The sequence below is a fragment of the Fusarium phalaenopsidis genome, assembly GCF_050370095.1.
Source record: "Fusarium phalaenopsidis strain FUZ10S chromosome Unknown contig_32284, whole genome shotgun sequence".
Taxonomy (NCBI): domain Eukaryota; kingdom Fungi; phylum Ascomycota; class Sordariomycetes; order Hypocreales; family Nectriaceae; genus Fusarium; species Fusarium phalaenopsidis.
In genome coordinates this window covers 752,113-774,232 of record NW_028145414.1, presented here as the reverse complement: position 1 = coordinate 774,232, position 22,120 = coordinate 752,113, and the positions used below count along the sequence as shown (strand labels likewise).

The 22,120-nt window shown below is 35.6% G+C and overlaps 2 protein-coding genes across 2 annotated transcripts; both read left to right on the top strand.

Annotated features, from left to right (window-relative positions):
• Positions 1-372: 372 nt before the first annotated feature.
• On the top strand, positions 373-1,755 carry LRP88_02167 (amidohydrolase family protein; the record flags this gene model as incomplete). Its single annotated transcript, XM_083238837.1, has 3 exons — positions 373-570; positions 626-1,234; positions 1,285-1,755. 3 exons carry the CDS (start codon positions 373-375, stop codon positions 1,753-1,755), a joined length of 1,278 nt encoding a protein of 425 aa, XP_083105432.1.
• A 1,109-nt stretch (positions 1,756-2,864) lies between these two features.
• On the top strand, positions 2,865-3,308 carry LRP88_02166 (nuclear transport factor 2 family protein; the record flags this gene model as incomplete). The annotated part of the gene is made up of 1 exon (XM_083238836.1): positions 2,865-3,308. One exon carries the CDS (start codon positions 2,865-2,867, stop codon positions 3,306-3,308), a length of 444 nt encoding a protein of 147 aa, XP_083105431.1.
• Positions 3,309-22,120: the final 18,812 nt, after the last annotated feature.

The following is a 22,120-nucleotide window of genomic DNA, read 5'->3' as shown; positions in this document are numbered from 1 at the left end:
GATCGTGGCTCTTGGTCGCAGTCAGACTGACTCGACCGCGTTCATATCCTTATCTTGGTCAAAGGGCTCAAAGAAAGGATACAGTGTGGGGCTGATCCTTCACAAGATAAGGGCGCCTGGGGCATACAAAATACTAGCGCCCAGAACCTCCTCTTTGAACCTTGCCCAGCGGCTGGTTCTCTTCCGACGCTATATCCGGTACCCGACCGCCCGCCGAGGCGCCCCACGTCTGTCTCTACAATCCAGGCTCTCCGGCCGGATGCCGGAAGAGATCCGGCCGCGTCGGTATAAAATCATTTCGAGGTTTGTGGTTGGTTACCAGGCACCAATCAAGCCTGGATCTTCCTTGACGAGCTCCCCTCCATTATCAACATGACAGCTCAAGCAATCCGCGCCGCCCGTGTGCTTCCCAGCAGTTCGTCGCAGCTGATCCAGGATGGAGTTGTCCTTGTCCAAGGTGACCGGATCAAGCTGGTCGGGCAGTGGGCGACCCTGGAAAAGGACCTTGAAGGTGTGCCTGTTAGAGATTTGGGCGACGTCACTCTTATGCCCGGTTTGTTCGATTGCCATGTTGGTCACGCCTTTGCTGTCGGCCCCAGATTCACACACTGACAATGATTCGCAGGTCCATCTTCAGCTTGACCCCAGCGGAATAAACACCAGCACTGTGGTTTCCGCTACAGATGAGGAGCTCATCCCATTCATGGCAGTCAACGCCTCACGGCTGCTAGATGCGGGCGTCACCACCGCCCGCGACCTGGCATCTCGTGGAATGACGGCTATCCTTCTTCGAGACAAGATCAAGAAGGGCGAAGTTATCGGCCCTAGACTTCAGTGCGCAAACGCACCCCTTACGGTCGAGAAGGGTCATGCCCATGCCATGGGTGGTGTTTGTCGTGGTGTTGAAGGGGTACGTGCAGAAGTTCGGAAACGACATGCCGAAGGTGCGGACCTGATCAAGGTCATGGCGACTGGAGGTTTCATGACAGCAGGCTCTCACCCCTCCAAAGCCTGCTTCTCTCTAGAGGAAATGACTGCCATTGCCGATGAGGCGAGGCGACTTGGCATGCCCGTCACCACTCATGCCACAGGCACCGAAGGAATCGAGAGAGCAGCCGATGCAAGGTTCAGCTCGATAGAGCACTGCGCCTGGATCACGGAGAGTGGAAACGCAACATTTGACAAAAGGGTAGCTCAGAAGTTGCTTGACAACAAGTTGGCTGTCTGTCCTACGGTTAGTTTACCTCCCCTCAACCCCGTATAGCTCTAACCTGCTTTGAGTAGATGAACACAGCCTGTGTTGAACACGACTACTTCTGTCCTTGGGATAAAAGAGAGGTTATTGTATCCAACCTCAGGTCCTTGCGTGATATGGGAATAAGGATAATGGTCGGAACAGATGCTGGCATCGGATTCTGCCCTTTCGAACGCTATGCCGATGGACTCACGGTTCTCGCAGATGCGGGCTACACGCCACGGGAGATCATCGCGGCGGCAACTGACATCGCGGCCAAGGAGTGTGGACTGAGCGAGGAGACTGGTAAGCTGGAACCTGGGTACGCTGCAGACCTAGCGGCCTTTTCTGGGAACCCGCTTGAGGACATCAGAGCCTTCGCAGAACCAAGATTCGTCATGGCATGCGGAAGAGAGCACAAGAAACTTAGGCCAATCCCTCCGATGGGTGATGTTTCGGAGGCCAAGAACATGACGTTGCAGGTTCTTCGCCGGGGTGCGGGCTTGCAAACCCAAGCATAGTATAGTGGTAGATTATAAGTATGACCCATAGATCTTCTATGCACAATGGTCTCCTCTCCCACGCGTCATTATTAGAAACTCTTCAAAGAGCGGGGCCAATACCACGATCGCAGGCCAGCAAAAACTTAGCATGGACTCGGGACTTAACTTGGCCTTCGTGTGCGCCCCCAGGCTGTTAACCTCTTTGCGGTTATCCTCAACTCCTACAGTTTGATGCCACCCGAGCTGACACTTATTGCGTCGAAGTCGTCTGCAGAGATACTGCAGCCTAAAACCTTTTGTTTAAGTTGTAAACTTTAGAGTGAATCAGCGCTCCTAGTTCGATCAGGACCTCTTCGCACATCGGAATGCCGGGCGAACGTCACGGTTGGCGCTCTCCATGGCCTGCCGATTAGTCCTGCAACACTGTGCAGCACACCCAAGGCGTGTATGCATTATCATTCTCTGGCGCCAATCCCCAGCTCCTGTGAAGCAGACCTCACTGTCGGGTGGCTGACCGCAATAAGTCACCAGGCCAATGTCTGTGCTTGCTGCGTGAAAAGACGCTAGAATGCCCGACAAATGACGGTCAAGCATTACCAGCCGACGGATGTCTCGGCGCAAAAGCCCGTCTCGGCGTCTAGGGGAGCGCGGAGTTCAATAGTGCAGCAAGATTGGGAACAGCTGGCCTTGGCTCAACTGCCGGGCGAAGGAGAACGGTAGTGGTCCGGTAGCATTAATAAGCGACGGCGTACGGTCCGCTCGGCAGATCCTAGTGGATCCTCCTGTCAACGGTGTCGTGCTCTTCCGTAGCCCATGTCCGTCGGCTCCCACGGACCGGCCTGCCTCCGAGTAACTCTGGGGCCATAACATAAGTCTCAAACCACAGGCAATTAATAATCAGACTGAGGGTCTAACGATAGGGCAATTGAGCCTCAAACTCCGACGGGGTTTGAGGCTCAATGGTCTGGAAGGGGGAGGCGACACAGTATAAGAGCTGAGGTACACCTAACCCCCGGTCATCATAAGTTGCTTCACCACGCAACCAGATACGTCGGATTTTCAAGCAGTCTTGCATTAACCACCTCGCCCACCACCCTCCATATACGACCCGCCCCCTTACGAATACGATGTCCGAAGAAACCCTCCCACAGAGATGGGTTGCTGCCTGGTCCGCCGACGATCCGGCCGCCTTTGCCCATTTGTTCGCCCCTAATGCTATCTACATCGACTACGGTTCCCAGCTGCACAGAACCCGAATGGACAACCACCACAAATCATGGCGCAAGGCCATCCCCAATTTCACGGCGGTGCTTGACCCGTCCACGCCCATTTGGTGGGCCAAAAGCGACATTGTGGACGGGAAAGCCAGGACGAGCTGCGCGTTCAGAGTCATCATGAACGGAACATTTTTGGGGTCCCTCCCTCTGAAGTCGGCGACGGGAAAGGACTGGCACATGGTGGCAATGGTCAGCATGGAGATCGAAGATGGGTTGATTGTGAGGCTGGGGGAATTCTACCGGGACTCCTTCGAGAAGGGTGTGCCCGAAGATCAGTTTCTCAGAGACGTGTAAATCGCCAGCCGGCGGAGCCGGCGGAGACAAACCGACCTAAGAGTAATTATTATAAGAAAAGTAAAAAAAAAGATATGGAGACCAACCGACTTTACAACGTCCTGGGCAATCATCTTCGGTTTTTCAAGTCAGGTTACATAGTCTCGCTTGCCGACTTCGGTTTGATCGGCTGGGTCGATTTCGCAGGTTTGGCAGGGGTTGACATCGACCGGCTTCCAGCTTTGAAAGGGTGGGAGGAGCGGTTCAGCGAGGCATGAAAGCACCGTAGCCACTCGACATTAAGGAGGCCTTGAAGGATGAGGGCAAACTCGACGCCCTAATAACTATAGTTATGAAGTTCACCGACGACCAAAATGATGCGATACACGATGAGCTTCACAGGGATGTTTGATATAGCAGTATTTCTGGTTTATGAAAGCAAATAAACTAACGCCCGTGCGTTTACCATCGCCAGTAACGTTTCAACAACGAGAGAGTCATGTATAAAATTTGAGGATTTCTTCTAAGCATGCACACCCGTCTCGCAAGCCAGAATTTCTAGCATCAAATGACTCAGTTCAAGCAGTGAGGTGCAACGAAGGGTTTCCAAATCAACAAAGGCCCCTGATGGAGTTGGCAGGTTGAGTAGGTGACTACTTCCGGGGACGATAAATACGTCGGCGAACACGAATAGGATTTTCAATTCGAAACATCTCAGCATGAATATCCAACTGTCATAGAGAAAACAAGGCAGGTCATATCTCCGCTTCAAAATATTAAGAAGCGGGCCCCAAGCGTCTCTAAGAGGCATAGAATCGCAGCGATTAGATATCACTTAACGTACATGATAAGCGAGTCGGAAATACAAGCGAGTCGGAAAAAAATCCCTTAATGCCCCTTCTTTTCATTTGATTAATTATTTCTTAACTACTAAATATGTCATAGTTAAGTAAAGAGATAAATATTATCCTTGCCCTTTAGGCTCTTTGAAAGAACCCGAAATTATGTATTTACCCTACTGCAAAGATATATAAGGTCTCGCCTAGTACCCTCTATGACTGATATCATGGCAAACCTTCTCGAGGCGATATTATCCCTAATTCACGTAAACTATCCGATCTAGAGGAATAGATTATTATTGACTATATTCTTGACCTAGACTCTCGAGGGTTTCCCCCGCGACTTCGTGGTGTTGAAGAAATGGCTAACTGATTGCTTGCCGACCGCGACGTATCACCTGTTGGTAAGCGCTGGGCTTTTAACTTCGTTAAGCGATACTAAGAGCTTAAGATGTATTTTTATCATAGATATAACTATTAAAGAGCGAAATGCGAAGATCTGACTACTATTTGGAAGTGGTTCTCACTTATAGAGAATATAATCGCGAAATATGGTATTACCCTTGCTAATATCTATAACTTTGACGAGACTAGCTTTATGATGGGTATTATTATAAGCGGAATGGTCGTCACAGGCGTAGAAAGACGTGGAAGGCCGAAATTAGTCTAGCCTAGAAATCGGGAATGGGTTATAGTTATCTAGGCTATTAATGCGGAAGGCTAGGCGATCTAGCCGTTCATCGTGGTTGCGGGCTAATATCACCTTGCCAGCTAGTACCAAGAAAGCAATCTCCCGGGCGATTGGGCGATCGCTACGACTAAAAATGGCCGGACTGACAATGATACGGGCCTTAAGTGGATTAAGCACTTTGATTAGCATATAAAGACCTGATTAAATGGTCGCCATCGCCTTCTAATCCTTGATAGCTATGAAAGCTACTACTCGGTTGATTTTGAGATATATTGCGAGGAGAATAATATTATTACGCTTTATATGCTGCCTCACTCGTCGTACCTGCTCTAGCCTCTTAACGTCGGGTGCTTTGGGCCTCTTAAGAAGGCATACGGTTAGCAAATAGAGCATCTGATTAGATACTCTATAACCCACGTTTCGAAGACTGAGTTCTTTCTGGCCTTTTACGCTGCATTTTAAGCCTTAATGATAAAAGTTAATATTTAGGGAGGTTTTAGAGGAGCCGGACTTGTCCCTATAGACCTAGAAAATGTACTTTTAAAGCTTGATGTGTAACTATGGACTCTAATACCGGTCGACGAAGAGGCTAGCCTCCCTGACCCTTAGGTCTTAAAGACCCCAAAGACGGTCCTTGAGGCTAGCTCTTAGTCTGAATTTCTGAAAAGACGAGTTAAAAGGCACTAAAGTAGCTCTCTGATATCTATTCTTAATGCGATTGAGTTATTTTCGAAGGGAATGAAGGCAATTATATATGAGATGGCTTTAATGAAGTCTGAGATCTAGATCCTTCGATAGGCGAACGAGACCCTTAGTAGGCGGCGGAGAGAAAAAAGAGCATGCCTCTGTAATGGAGGAAAGATGACTCTAGATGAGGGTAGGGAAGTAATTGATTAGATGGGTGTTAATATGCAGGGAGTGGCTGAATCGTTGAGAAGTGGTGGTTAAGGAGGGTCGGCGCGAGCGAAGGATACCCGTTGTGGAATATGCGGCAAGTGTTACGACCCAACAGGTCTTACATCACGTGGGAAGAAGGACCCACAATTCACTGGAAGAAGCCGGCCTATCACAGCTTCACTCACCTCCCCGATCGTAAGCCTCACGATCTCGAACGTGAGCCTCACGACCCCCAACGTGAGCCTCACGATCTCTAGCGTAAGCCTCACATACACAAACATAAGCCAGCTAGGACGACTTAGTATATAAAATATACCTATTATACCTTCTTATATACTATACTACCTTAGCTATTAATATAACTTAGTTATACTTAATACCCTTAAGTATATTACTAGATATAACTTATATACCCCTCTTTAAAGTATGCAACTTAATCTACTACTAATATAAATTAATATAACTAGTTTATCCCCTTAGGACTTATATAATTATTATATATTAATAGCTCTTATTTAGTAAATTATTAGCATTACCCTAAGTAATACTATACTACCGCAAAATATATTTAATAATAATACTCCTAGCACCCCAGGCAATAGCTAAGGCTAACTACCTACATATAATATACCCCCTAGCACCGCGGAAATAATCACCGAGATCCATTAGCTCCGCGCTATAATTAATTAACTTAGGGGATAAATACAATAGCAATAGGCCGCGCCACCATTACCGCCACCACCAGTAGTTAACCCCATACCTACACGGGATATTAGAGAAGTAATTAAACCACTAAAGCTAGCACCCTTTAATAGGGACGCAAGGGACATTATTCCATTCCTAACCCGCTGCAAGGGATACTTTAAACTATTCCCAACTAAGCTTACAAGCTCTAAGGCCAGGGCCTTATTCATAAGATAACTCATAGAAGGCACCATAGCCGCCTAGATAGAACCTATCCTCAGGGACTTCCTCTCGCACGAAGAAGTAAACTAAGACTAAGATACTATTAATATCTACGCAGATTAGAATAACTTTAAAGCCGCCCTAAAGGACATATTTAAACTTATAAATAAGAAATAATAAGTAGCCGCATAATTATTTACCCTCACCTAAACTAGGTTATACGCCGCATATATAGCCCTATTTAGATAACTAGCCTTAAAGATAGAATTTAATAATAAATCCCTTAATATATATAATAAGCGAGTTGGCCAGGCAAGCAAGTTGGCTAAAAATCCCTTACCTAATATCTTCTCGATTTAATCAATTAATTCTTAACCACCTAGCATATTATCTATTAATTATAAGGCTAAAATGCTTCTTACCCTTTAGGCTTATTAAAATTAACTAAAACTTAGCTTCTAATAGGCTATAAAGATCTATAAGGTTAATCACAATACTCTTATTAATCGCCATAAAGGGATTTAATCTCGACGCGATATTATTAATAAATCGCGTCGACTATCTGATCTAGAGGAATAAATTATTATTTAGTTTATTCTCGACCTAGATTTACGAGGATTTCCCCCTTAGCTTTATGGTATTAAAGAAATAGCTAATTAATTACTTACTGACCACGACGCGCCGCTAATTAGCACGCATTGGGCTTTAAACTTCATTAAGTAATACCCAGAGATTAAGATATATTTTTTTCATAAATATAATTACTAGAGAGCTAAATATAAAGATCTAGTTATTATTTATAATTAGTTTATATTTATAGCGAATATAATTATAAAGTATAATATCTAATTAGATAATATTTATAATATTAATAAGACTAGCTTTATAATAAGTATAATTTAGAGCGGAATAGTTATTATAGGCATAGAAAGGCGTAGAAAGCCAAAATCAGTATAGCCTAGAAACTAAGAATAGATTATAGTTATTTAGGCGATTAACGCGAATAGCTAAGTAATCCCGCCGTTTATTATTAATGCGGGCTAATATTACCTCGCTAACTAGTACCGGGATAGTAACCTCCCGGGCGATTAGGCTATTATAACGACCCAAAATGGCTAGACCGATAATAAGACCAGCCTCGAGTGGCTTAAGCACTTTGATCGGTGCATAGCTAAGCGATCAAATAGTCGCTATTATCTTCTAATCCTTAATAGCTATAAAAGTTATTACTTAATCGAATTTAAGAGATATTATAAGGAGAAGAAGATTATCAGGCTTTATATGCCACCTTATTCATCTCATCTACTTTAGCCCCTTAATATTAGATACTTTAGCGTACTTAAGAACGCTTATAGCCGAGAAATAAAGCTTCTAATTAGATACTCTATAACCTATGTTTTAAAGACTAAGTTCTTCCCGGCCTTCTACGCCGCATTTTAGGCCACTATGACGGAAAAGAATATCAAGTTAGCCTTTAGAGGGGCTAGCCTTGTTCCTCTTGACCCAGAAAGTATAGTCTCGAAGCTTAATATGTAACTACGGACTCCAATACCGGCTAAGGAGGTGGCTAAACCATTAACCCCTTGGGTTTCAAAGACCCCAAAGACCATACTTAAGGCTTAATCTTAGTCTAAATACCTCAAGAGACGAGTTATAAGGCATAAAAGTAGCTCCCTAGAGTCAATTCTAGAAGCTATATAGTCTTCTTCTAAGGGAATAAAGATAATTATATATAAGGTTAACTTATTAAAGGCTAGGGTTAAAGACCTTAAATAGGCGAATAAGATACTAAGTCAGCGCCGGAGGGCAAAAAGAACCTAGCTATAAAAAAGAGGGGTTATAACGGTAGAGGAAGAAAGGCAGGCAATTGATCAAATGGATATTAATGCATAGGTAATAGCGGAATCATCGAGAAGTAGTGGTCAAGGAAGGTCAGCGCGACCGGGGGTTTAGCATTATGGTATCTGCGGCAAGCCCGGTTATAATGCAAGAATATATTAGGTAGTAATTAAGATATCTAGGGAAGAGTATAGCGAGTAGTTTTAATTAATTAAATAGTTTATTATATTTTTATTATAATTTCTAACTAGAAGGTTAAGAAAAGTAGCTAACTCGCTTGCCTGGCTAACTTGCTTATTATATATATTATAGAAGTATTTTATAGAGGACTAAAATTAGAAGTTAAGGATAAGCTATATAAGGTAGATTAACTTAATAACCTAAATAAGTATATTATAATAGCTATTAAGATTAATAAATAATAATATAAAAGATATAAGAAAAAGATAATAGAGAGAAATAAACTAAGAGGGGCTAATTTTAACCCTTATTTTCTTAATTAATATTATTAATAAGGAAACCCCCGTGGGAACTAGTAGCAACCGCGAGGAGGAACTTTATATAGTACCTACCTAGGACTAATAGAGTTAAGAGCTACTTAATAAAGCTTAAAGAATATTAAATGCTACTATTACTATAAGAAAGGCCATAAGGCTAATAAATATAAGAAAAAGTAAAAGGATATCTAGGAAGGACGCTATAAGCTAAAGAACCCCTAGTGACTTCCAGAAGGTAAGAAGTAATTAAACACGACTAACTAAGATAATAGCCCTTAGACAGCTATCCGCACTATTACTAGAACCTTAGGAATAGCACGATAGGGATATAATAAAACTAGACTTTAACTAGGAGAAGTTACTATGCCCTACTTAGCCGCCTACCTAACGGAGAAAAAAGCGGAAAATAACTACGTAATTAATAATATAATAAAAGAATGACTATATGAGCCGCCAAAGATCCTAAAGGTCTAATAATTAAACCTAACTAATTCTAATATATAGAGCCCACTACTAGAACCTAATACTAAGGTAAAACCCCCTGTAAAGGGCTAAAAAACCATCGCTATAACCTAACCGAATAGGCACTATAAACCTATCAATCGGGACTAATACTCCTCGGGAGTAAGAGCATAGCTGGAATTTAACCTTAGTTAGATTTAATGGCATAGGCGAGATAGATATATATTACTCTGGGAAGATAACTATAAAATCTAGGTTAAAGAAGCCACGGGCCTATAATACTAGACTAACCTAAATGCCTAATATATCTACCTCGCTAGAGAATAATAAAATATAAATAACGCAGAAGATATCTATATTAGAGTATACTATAAGGAAATTACTATAAACCCCTAATAACTAAAACTATAAATTAATATATAAAATAATCCCCGCATTATATTAATATACCCCTAATATAAAGAAATCTCATAGATCTCATATAAAAACCACCGCTATAGCATATATATCGCAGATAAATAATAAAATAATTACTTTCTAGTCTAATTATAGTAACTAAATAATAGACCCTACCTAGCTTATAAAACCTATTAGTATAAAGTTAATTAATAGTTTAACGGAATAGGTATTACTATGCTATGCTTCTACCCTATAAAAGAAGGAGCTATTAGCTTAGAACGATAGGTTATTATCGCTATATAGAGGACTATAATAGAATAGCAAGAAGAACTAAAAGGAAGCTACCCCAACGCAGAAGTAACCCTATGCTATAAAGAAATATACCCACGACATAGACAACAAGTCCTAGCCACACATAAACGCATTAAACACATAGCTATAGAAAGATTTAACTTCCTTACCCATCGAGGCAATAAAATAGATAGAGAATAGTATAAAGGAATCTAATTATACCTCAGAAGGGATCATAGACCCACCAATAAGGTCCTATAGGAATACGCAGATTATATTAGAAGGGGAGACCTTAATAAGGTCTACCCCAAACCATAGGAATAAAAATATACCTATAATAAGGAAGAATATAAAAAACTAAGCAATGCCTAGTACGCAGAAGATAGAGCTATAAAAGAAGGCTATTAATAATAGTAAGATAGCCTAAAGGATAACTATAACTATAACGCCTACGCAGATAGCAAGTATAAATTTAACCATACTAGCTATGCCTTAGTAATATTAAAAAACTAGATACCCTATCTAATATAGGGCAACGGGTAGATAAATAAGGGAATATATTACCCTAGAAGGCCTTTTACTTTACTACTAGAGTATATAAGTGATAATGCCTAGAAATAAAAGTATAAGTTAAGGGAGAATAATTAAATACTTTAATAAATAGTAAAGCTAAGTAAAACTACTTTAACTTAATAATAGTGAATAGGCTTAAGCTATTATAAAGGTATAAATAAACCCCTTATTTAGTTATTAACCTAGAGGGAACCTCTTTTAATTATAATAATAGAGTTATTAACTATGAGATTAATTACCTTAAGGTTTTTATTAAAGGAAAGAACTAAGGGATATTATTTAATATTATATTAAATAAATAATATAATCTTATACTTAGGTACCTATAGTTATAATAATTTAACCTATATTTTAACTAAAGAATTAGCTAAGTATTCTTTTTTAATAATAAGGCACCCCCTATGATAAATAATAACTTAGGATATAATATAAGATCTTAAACTTCTACCGAAGATATTAGAGAAGCTAGGCAGAGGTAAATATAAGATACCTCTTTACCTATAGAGATAAAATATAAATATAGAAGAGAATAAAAATAATAATAATAAAAAATAATTATATAAATTATATAATAACTCTATGAACTTAAGAAGGACCTTAAACTATAAAAAAAACTATAAGATAACTCATAAGAGGAAGAAAAATAACTTAAAAATATATTATAGTAATATTAAATCTATAAGAAACTCTTCGCGAAAGAACTTAAGATAGGTCTATCTAAATATATATACTATAACCTAGAAATTAAGTTTATTAATAGGAAATAACCTAGCTTTAATAAACTCTACTTACTTAATAAAGCATAACTACTAGTATTAAAGAAATATATTAAAGATATAATATAGAAAGGATATATTAAGGAAAATAAGTTATTTATTAGATACCCTATTATATTTATCTTAAAAAAAAATAAAAAGCTCTAGCTTTATATTAACTTTAAAATACTTAATGCTATTATAATTAAAGATTATATATCACTGCCTCTTATTAGTGAGTTAAAGGATTATTTTTTTAGAATAAAGTACTTTATAATACTTAACCTTAAGGGAGCCTATAACCTTATTTAAATTAAGGAAGGATATAAATAGAAAACCGCTTTTTATACTAAGTATAGACTATTTAAGTACCTTATTATGCCTTTTAAACTTATTAATATACCTATTATATTTTAATAAATAATTAATAATATACTATGGGAATATTTAGATATATTTATTATATATTACCTAGATAATATCCTTATTTTCTTTAAAATAAAAAGAAATATATATAAAATATATCTATAAGGTATTATAAATACTATAAAATGCTAAGTTACTAGTAAAACTAGAGAAAAGTAAATTCTATGCCTTAGAAGTAGAATTTCTTAGATATATTATTTCTTATAATAAGATATAAATAGACCCTAAGAAGGTCTTAGCGGTTAAGGACTAAAAAGAACTAATAAATATTAAGGAAGTATAAGCCTTCCTTAGATTTACTAATTACTACCATAAGTTCCTTAAAGCTTTTAGATAGATAGCTGCACTATTAATAGAACTCATAAAAAAGGATAAAACCTTTATATTTAGGAATAAGGCTAAATACGCCTTTGATAGGATTAAAAGACTTATCTTAAGCGAACTAGTGCTTAAGATGTTTAACCCTTCTTGATTAATTAAACTCGAAACTAATACCTTAGATTTCGCCTTAGGCGCTTAGATTAGATAATAAGACCATAAAGGACTTTTATACCTAATCGCATTTTACTCCTATAAACTATATAGAGTAGAACTTAATTACCCTATCTATAATAAGGAATTCCTCGTAATTATTAATACCTTTAAAGAATTTAGGTATTATCTTTTAGGAAGTAAATATTAGATTAAGGTATATATAGATTATAAGAATATTACTTATTTCGCTAAAATATAATAACTTAGTAGATAATAACTCTAGTATGCTAAATATCTCTTAGAATTTGACTATATTATTATCTATATTAAAGGAAGGGAGAATAAAAGAGCTAATGCTATTAGTTAATGCCCTGACTTAGATATAAAAAAGACTAAGACTAAAGGGTAACTACTATATTATACGCTGGAAGGATAGCTATAATAAAAAACTATTATATAAATTATTAAAGCTATACTATTACCTAAATACCTTATACTTATTAGGAAAAATAAATAATTAGGAATAGACTTCGCCGAGTATATACTAGGCTACCAACAAAGGAATAACAGAGTATAGACCTATAAAGGAAAAATCTCTATCCCTGACGAAGCATTCTAACCTATTTTTAATTACTATTACTACTAGGTTACCCGCTATAGCAACCTAGAGATAACCACTTAAGCTATAAGATAATACTATAATAACTATGACCTAGATAGCAGGATATAAGGAAGGATATACCGATATTAGAAATACCATAAAAACACACCACTATGCACCGCTAGCACTAAGGAACCTATTAAACTAACACCATTACTAGAACATATCTAACTCATTAAAAGATATAAGAAATAAAACATTAATAATATTAACTACGCGCAGGGATATTAATATAACGAAGATAGACTCTTAACCTACTAAGAAATAATTATTATCCCTAATTAAGCCTTTAAAACTATCTTTAATTACTATCACAATAAATCCCCGCATAATAGAAATTATAATCTAACCTAGAGACTAATAAATTACCTCTATAATAGCTACTAGCTCGAGAAAAAAATAAAATAATAGGTATAATAATATATAAAATACTACTTAGCGATAAAACCTATTATCTATAAATAAAGTAAAATTACTAGTACCTTATATTAAATTATTAGAGTAACCTATATAGTAAAATAAGGTAATTTACTCTTTATAAAGATCCTAGAGTATAATAAATACCTATTAGATAATAAAAAAAAAACTAATAAGTAATAAGTACTAAAAAAATTATAATATAACCTTATATATAAAATTCATAGCTATTTATTATATAGATATTAAGGAATTAATAAAACCCTAAAATAAGTTAAGATAATATTTATATTTCTTAATATAAAGAAAATTATTTTAATAATTACTAGTTAATATAACCTTTACGCGAAAACCAAGGCATAATGCTATAAACCATATAGAAAACTATAACTACTCCTAGTTTTATAATAACTATAAGACTTAATTACTATAAACTTTATTACTAAACTACCCCTATTAAAAGAACTAGCTACTAAAAACTTCTATAATAGCATTCTTATTATTATAAATAGATTTATAAAATTCTCTTACTTTATACCCTATAGAGAGTTAATAATAGCTAAAGAATTTACTTATTTCTTCTATTTTTATATTATAAAAATATATAAACTACTACTCGAGATTATTATAGACCGAGAACTACTATTTGCATTAAAATTCTAGCAAAGCCTTATAGGATATTTAGGTATTAACTATAAACTCTCCACCGCATATTATAAAGAGACTAATAGATAAATAAAATAAATAAACTAAATACTAGAATAATACCTTTATTACTATATTAACTATAAATAAACTAATTAGGTTAAAAAGCTACTAGTTACTTAGCTAGCCTATAATATAGTAATTAATAAAAGCACTAAGGTTATACTAATATATATTAATTTTAGGTTTATATTAGATATTTACTAATAATCTAAAGACGCTATTATTAACCCTAAGGTAATCCTTATTAGCGACTAGCTATAAAACCTATATAAGGAAATAAAAATAAAACTTAAATTTATTAAAAATAAAATAATAATATATACTAATAAAAAAAGAATTAAGAGACTAATCTTTTTAGAGGGAGATATAATTTATCTCGCGATAAAAAATATTAAAATAAAATAATAAAATAAAAAACTTAATTATAAATATATTAGATTATATAAAATTAAATAAAAAATCTTAAAATATAATTATAAACTAGACTTATTACCTAAGGTTAAGCTTTATTTAATCTTTTATATTTTACTATTTAAATTAATATAAGATATTATCTAAGTAAAAATAAATAAAAAACTAAATATAAAAGTTAATAAACTAAAAGAATATATTATAAAAGCTATCCTTAATATAAGTAAAATTAATAATAAAATAATATATTTTATTAAATAAAAAAACTACCTTAATTTAAAAAATATATAAAAACCCTTAGAATACCTTACTAATATATAATGCCTCTTAAAGAACTTTTATTAATAATAAGTAAAATAATATTATTAAACTCCTCGCCTAACCCTAGCAAAGACTAATTCGCCCCATTAGGAATGCCTAATACTTAGAAGTCTTATATTATATGCCTCTCATAAGAATTAAGCGCCGGGATAAGGTTATCCTCTGCCTCTAGCTCTATTATACCCCGCTTAAATAAATTATTACTCTACTCCTTCACTTTCTTCTTTATTATCTAAATCCTTTATAAATAAGCCATAGCTATTATAAGAGAGGATTAAAGCTCCACTAGCTAATTATAGAGGAAGAAGATCTTATTACCTGCTTTATCCTCCTCGCGATTTAATCTCCCTTACTAATTAATTAACTTATTTACTATTTTAAAATTAGCTATAAAATACTAGAAACCTAAGATATATAAACGCGACGACGCAATATAGATATTATCGCAAGGATAACCCCGCCTCGTATATTACTTATATTTCGCTAAATAACTAAAACTATCTATCTTATAGATAAGCTTTTACTTAAAATAATAAATATAAGGCATATTAGCGGCGATAGAGTTTTAAGAAAAATATTATAATAAAGCTTATTAATTAGAGGTACTAGACTTACGCGATTTTTTAACTCTTCCTGATATTATATTAGCAACGCGAAATAATTATAGGAGGAAGTTAGGGACTAACTAATTAAAAAAACCCAGGCCTAAAGAACTAGTCTCGAGGATAAGGACTAACAAAAGGGGGGAGATCGTGTTACGACCTAATAGGTCTTATATTACATGGGAAGAAGGACCTATAATTCACTAGAAGAAGCCGGCCTATCATAGCTTCACTCACCTCCCCGAATATAAGCCTTACGATCTCGAATGGAAGCCTCACGACCCCTAACGTGAGCCTCACGATCTCTAGCGTGAGCCTTACATACACAAATATAAGCTAGCTAGGACGACTTAGTATATAGAATATACCTATTATACCTTCTTATATACTATGCTACCTCAGCTATTAATATAACTTAGTTATACTTAATACCCTTAAGTATATTACTAGACGTGACTTATATACCCCTCTTTAGAGTATGCGACTTAATCTACTACTAATATAAACTAGTATGACTGGTTTATCCCCTTAGGACTTATATAATCGTTATAGCAAGACCGGCCATAATAAAAGAATATATTAAATAGTTATTGTGATATCTAGGGAAGAGTATAGTAATTAGTTTTAATTAATTTAATACTTTATTATATTTTTATTTTATATTTTATATTAAAGGTCTTAATATTTTTCTAACTCGCTTGTATTTCTAACTCGCTTATTATATAACGTATATATATAGTAAGTGGATTAGGTAAGTAAATAGATTAATTTGCCCTATAAATAGATTTATACCTAATATTAAATTAATATAAAAATTTCTAAGAAAATTAAGCTAAGCCTAAAATAAATAAAAATTAAAAGTTTAAATATATTATATAATAAGCTAATATATATATATAGCTTATATAATAAATAAGCATATATAATAGCATATTATATTATTAAAATCCCACTTACCTTAGACCTCTTAACTTTTTCTATAAAATAGCTAGAAACTTAAAAAGAGTATTTTTATATATTTAATCTTTTAAGAAACCTTATATAACGGGCTGAGCCCGTGGGGGTCTCGGCTTGCACTCTCGACCAAGACCCACATAAGCTCAACAGCTAAAAGGGGCTCTTTTCGCTTCTCCTTTTTTACTTTCTTTTCCTTTCTTCCTTAGCTTTAAGATACTCATTAGAGTCATTCAGCTAGTTATTAATATACTCAGCTAGACTATTATATTATCCTAAAGCTCCGTCCTTTAATAAGAAGACTAATTAATTAGGTCAATTAGTCTAGTCCCTACTTGGCTTTCTATGTAATTAAGCCCGGAAAAGCAGAAGGCTCCTACCTATATGGCGGTCGAGCTATATATATACCTCTACGAAGACCTCGTGCTAATCACGAGTAATAGAAGGCTCCTGCCTATATAGCGGTCAAGCTAAGTATATCCCTGCGAAGACCTCGTGTAAATCACGAGTAGCAGAAGTTCCCCCCCCTAAGACCTCGCTACCGGAGCGATTAGTAGAAGATCCCCCAAAGGGATAAGCATTTGATCAATCGACCCTGCCTAATGAGACGAACCAATACGAATGATCAATATAAGCAGCTTCCACGATAGAAGCTCTTAACCAAGACGGGGGCTCCCCTAGCTAAGCCTCCTAGATAATAATGTAAATAATAATATAAATATTAAAGGAACTGCGAGCCCTACGCGCTAAACGAGAAACCAACCGCGAGGAGACAAGGAATTAGATTCGCGCCATCCAGTCGGCGATTATAATACCAGCTCTAACGCCGCAACCGCTAGAGCCCCTAAATACAGCTAAACCTAAACTTCAACGAAGCTCCTCGCTAGAATAACTATTAATAAAGAGGAAACTAATCCTCCTAGACCCCCTATGATTTAATAGAACTTAATAGAAATTCTAGGCCTAGTAACTTAAAATATAAAGTAAACTACGTATTAATAACCCTGCCCTTAGCGAATTATTAAATTAATTCGCCTATATCTACTCTAAACTAGCTAAAATACCATAAGTAATAGTAATAGCCTTCTTTAAAAAAGGAGGCTTAAATTAGTAATTTAAGCTAAGCGAATTTATAATATACTTAGCTAGCTACTATAGGGACCTAAATATTAAGCAGCGAGCTCTTAGCCGGCTAGAGACGATAAGATAAGGAGATAAGGAGAGCTTTATATTCTTTCTCCCTAAGTTTAAGAAGAAGCTTATAGATAGCGGAGGAGCTAACTAGGTAGACTCAGTATAAATTAACGCCCTTAAGCATATAATTAACTAAGAGCTCTATTCCTACCTTACAGGCTAGCTTAGTTTACCGAAGATATATCCCTCCTTTATTAATGCGCTATAGAGCCTTAGGGCCAACTTAGAAGAGCTCCGCTTCTATAACCAAAAGCTAGGCAACCAGCAGGAGCAGCGACGAGGCCTAAGCCCTAACTAGGAATAACCTAGATAGAGGTCACCGCCGTCAAAGGAGGCATCTAATCATATAGATTAGAAACCCACGAAGGTTAAGAGATATAAATCGAAGCTCCTAGATAGGCAGAAATACTATTAATATAGCGAGGTTAGCTATATTATTACTTATTATACTTAACACTAAAGAAGCTAATAAGACTTAGAAGAGGCAAGGAAGCCTAAGTGTAAAACTAGGGCTATAAGGAGTAAGCTAAGAAAGAAAAGGGACTAAGACCTAAGCAATAAAGATAAAGCTAATAGCCTAAGCGAGGTAGCCTCGGCGGAGGAATTAGAAAATAAGTAGCTCTTAACTAAAATCGCTATTAGGAGCACTAATAGGCTTAAGCTAAGTAAGAGAAGCTAGAGGATTAAATAGATAGTTAACCTTTTTATATTAATATAGGGATTAATTAAGAATATTACTTAATAGCCCTTATTAATAATAGATATCTATGCTATGAAATAATCGCTAATGCCCTTACCTATAAGCTATGCCTGCCGTGTATTCCTATTATCCTATAAATACTTAAGCAGGTAAACATATCCTCGCTAGGTGCTATTAGGCACATAATATATATAGATATAGATATTAATAGCTACTATAAGAAATAAGTCTTTTTTTATATTATAATAGGCTAGGGAAATAAAATTATCCTTAGATAAACCTAGATAGATAAAGAGGATATTATTATTTAGCCTATAAGAGGATAATTATATATAGGCTTATATAACTACTAAGTAAATAAGCGAGACCCTAAGAGCTTTTAATAACCTAATCTACTAGGCCTAATTAGCATAGTCTTTATAAGTCTAGTTTAATGCGCTAAGAAATAAAAAGGAAAATATAATAGCCTAAGAGTATTTTCTATAAGCCTCCTAGATATTAAAAAGGCCCTCGCACTAAAGAAGAGATTAGATCTAAGGGAAAAGCTCCCTAAGTATTACTATAAGTTCTTAAGAGCATTTAATTAAAAGCTTATTAATTAATTACTACTATATTAACCTAGTATTAACTATAAGATCTTATTAAAATAAGGGCCTAATAAAAGAGAGAAAGAGCCCCCTTAGGGCCCTCTATATAAAATATCTCGCGAGGAATTAATTATTCTTAGAAGAACCCTAATAGAGTTACTTAATAAGGGATTTATATATGCTAGTAGCTCCCCTGCCTTAGCCCCTATCCTCTTTATATAGAAGCCAGGGGGCGGCTTATAGTTTTATATAGATTACTAAGGTCTTAATATAATTATTAAGAAGGACTAATACTTATTATTACTTATTAAAGAGACTTTAAGGTCCCTATCTAAGGCAAAGTGGTTAACTAAGCTAGATATAATTACTGCCTTTTATAAGGTATAGGTATAAGAGGGAAATAAATAGAAAATAGCATTTTATACCTAGTATAGCCTTTATAAATAGCTAGTTATACTATTTAGCCTTATAGGCGCCCTAGTGACCTTCTAATAATATATTAACTATATACTATAAGACTACTTAGATAAGTTTTGCTCGGCCTATATTAATAATATCCTTATCTACTTAGATAGGTCCCTAGCTAACTATAGGAAGAAAGTAAAGCTAGTCCTCTAGAGGTTATAAGAGGCAGGCCTATAGATTAATATTAATAAATACGAATTTAAGACTATAAGCATTAAATACTTTAGATTTATTATTAAAGCTAGGCGAGGAATTTAAGTTAACCTAGAGAAGGTAAAGGCAATCTAACTATAAGAGCGGCCCTATTTAGTTAAGGAAATTAGAAGGTTTTTAGGCTTTATAAATTATTATTAATAGTTTATCCCGAGGTTCTCCTTTATTATATTACCTCTTATAGCCCTAATAAAGAAAAAGGCTATATTTATTTAGTTAAATAATTACTAAATAGCCTTTAAGGAGCTTAAAGCACTCCTTATTAGCGCACCTATATTAGCCTAATAAGACCCCGACTAAGAGATAATCCTTAAGACTAACTCTTTTAGATATATTACTAGGGATACCCTTTTATAAATAAAAGAAAATAAAATCCTCTAATTAATAGCTTTCTTCTTAAAAAAGAACTTACTTATTAAATATAATTATCTAATCTATAATAAAGAGCTACTTATAATTATCTATTATTTAAAATACTAAGATATAAAATTAAGAAATATAGCTTTCTTCCTAATCCTTATAGATTACCTTAACCTCTAATACTTTATAAAGAAATAATAGCTTAGTAAAAGGTAAGTCCACTAAGTAGAGATATTATCGCGGTTTAACTTTATAATTTAATTCTGACCTAGCAAAGAGGCTATTATCCTAGATGCCCTCTCATAACGAGAGCAAGATATACCAGAGGATCACGAGGATAACCAGATTAGAGGCCAGTACCTATAGCTCTTATAGCTAAGTGAAAGGAAAGATAAGAAGTATCTAATCATAAGGGGAAAAGCAGGCTATATTTCAAAGGGTGATATAGATTAACCCGGAGATTAAGAAGTAAACTAAGATAGATAAATTAAGAACCTTTTTGCTAATAATTAACTATAATAACTATAAGACTAAGGATTATAGTAATATAACTAATATTAGCTAATCTATAAGGCTATATAATAAGGCAAAAGGCAACTACCTTTATAGTAGGGACTCCCTATTATGCTATCTAAATGCTTAATTAATAAGGGAGAATAGCTCTATTAGCATAAGCAGATATAAGTCCCGAGCTATAAGCCGCTCTATACGAGGATTATCTAAGACACGCACGATTCAGCGCTTACTAGTCACCTAGGATAAGATATATTAAAGTCCCTTATTAGTAGATAGTTTTATTAGCTAGGACTTAACTTAGATATATAATAATTTATGCGGAATTATAATACTTATAGCTAGAGCACTATCTAGAGAGAGAAACGCTATAGCCTCTTAAAGCTACTCCTAATCCTAGATTAGATCTAATTAGAGATATTTATTAACTTTATTATAGACCTCCTACCTACTTAATTAAATAATTTTATAAACCTTATAGTTATTATAGACTATCTCTTAAAGAGTATTATCCTTAAACCTATAAAGGAGATTATAATTAGTACTATTACTAAGACCTTATTATAGTGCTTCGTCTAATATTATAGTATCCCTAGGGGAATTATAATAAATAGAGGGACCTAATTTATAAGCTAAATATAGAAGAGGCTATATAAGCTACTCTGCATCTAACGAAGGCTATTAATAGCCTGGCACCCCAAGACTAATAGAGCTATAGAGAGGGCTAATTAGGAGGTTAAGAGATATATCTATATCTTCGCTACCTATGCACAGGATGACTGGGACGAACTCCTGCCTACAGCAGCAGTGGCTATCAACAACCGTCTAGCAACATCTATAGGACTAAGTCCGTTCTTCCTCACGCACGGCTATAACCTAGAACCTATCGAGATCAATAAACGGCTCTAACCGGATAGGAAGTCGCCGGTAGCTTAGGCTAAGTCTATCATCTAAAGACTAAAAGAAGCTGCTAAATAGGCGTAGGCCGCGATAGCCTCAGCGCAAGAGCAACAAGAGGAGAACGCAAATACCCGACGGCAACTATCTAATTAATTTAAACCAGGAGATAAGGTATAGCTATAACTCCATTATATATATTTAGACTAACCCTCTAGGAAGTTTAATTAGCTCTTAGCTAAGTATACCGTCCTTAAGACTATTAGATTATATACTTACCGCCTTAATACCCCCCCAGGGATCTATAATATATTTTATATTTCCCTCTTATGGCTAGCTGCGGATAACCCATTGCCTTCCCAGCGGTCTAATAACTATTAGTTGCCTATTATACTAATAGATAATAGCGAGGAATATAAAATTAAGGAGATCTTATAAGTTAAGAAGGTATATAAGTAATAAAAAGCCCTAGTGAAATAGATAGGCTACGTAAAGCTAATATGGGAACTACTTGATTAAATGATTAATATAGCAGCTTTAGCACGCTATGAGGCTTAGCATAGCAGGATAGGATCTGAACCTCCCCCTAGAAGAGGAGAGGAGGGGGGTATTATAATGGGCTAAGCCCATAGGGGTCTCGGCTTACACTCTCGACTAAGACCCACATAAGCTTAACAGCTAAAAGGGGCTCTTTTTGCTTCTCCTTTTTTACTTTCTTTTCCTTTCTTCCTTAGCTTTAGGATACTTATTAGAGTCGTTTAGCTAGTTGTTAATATACTTA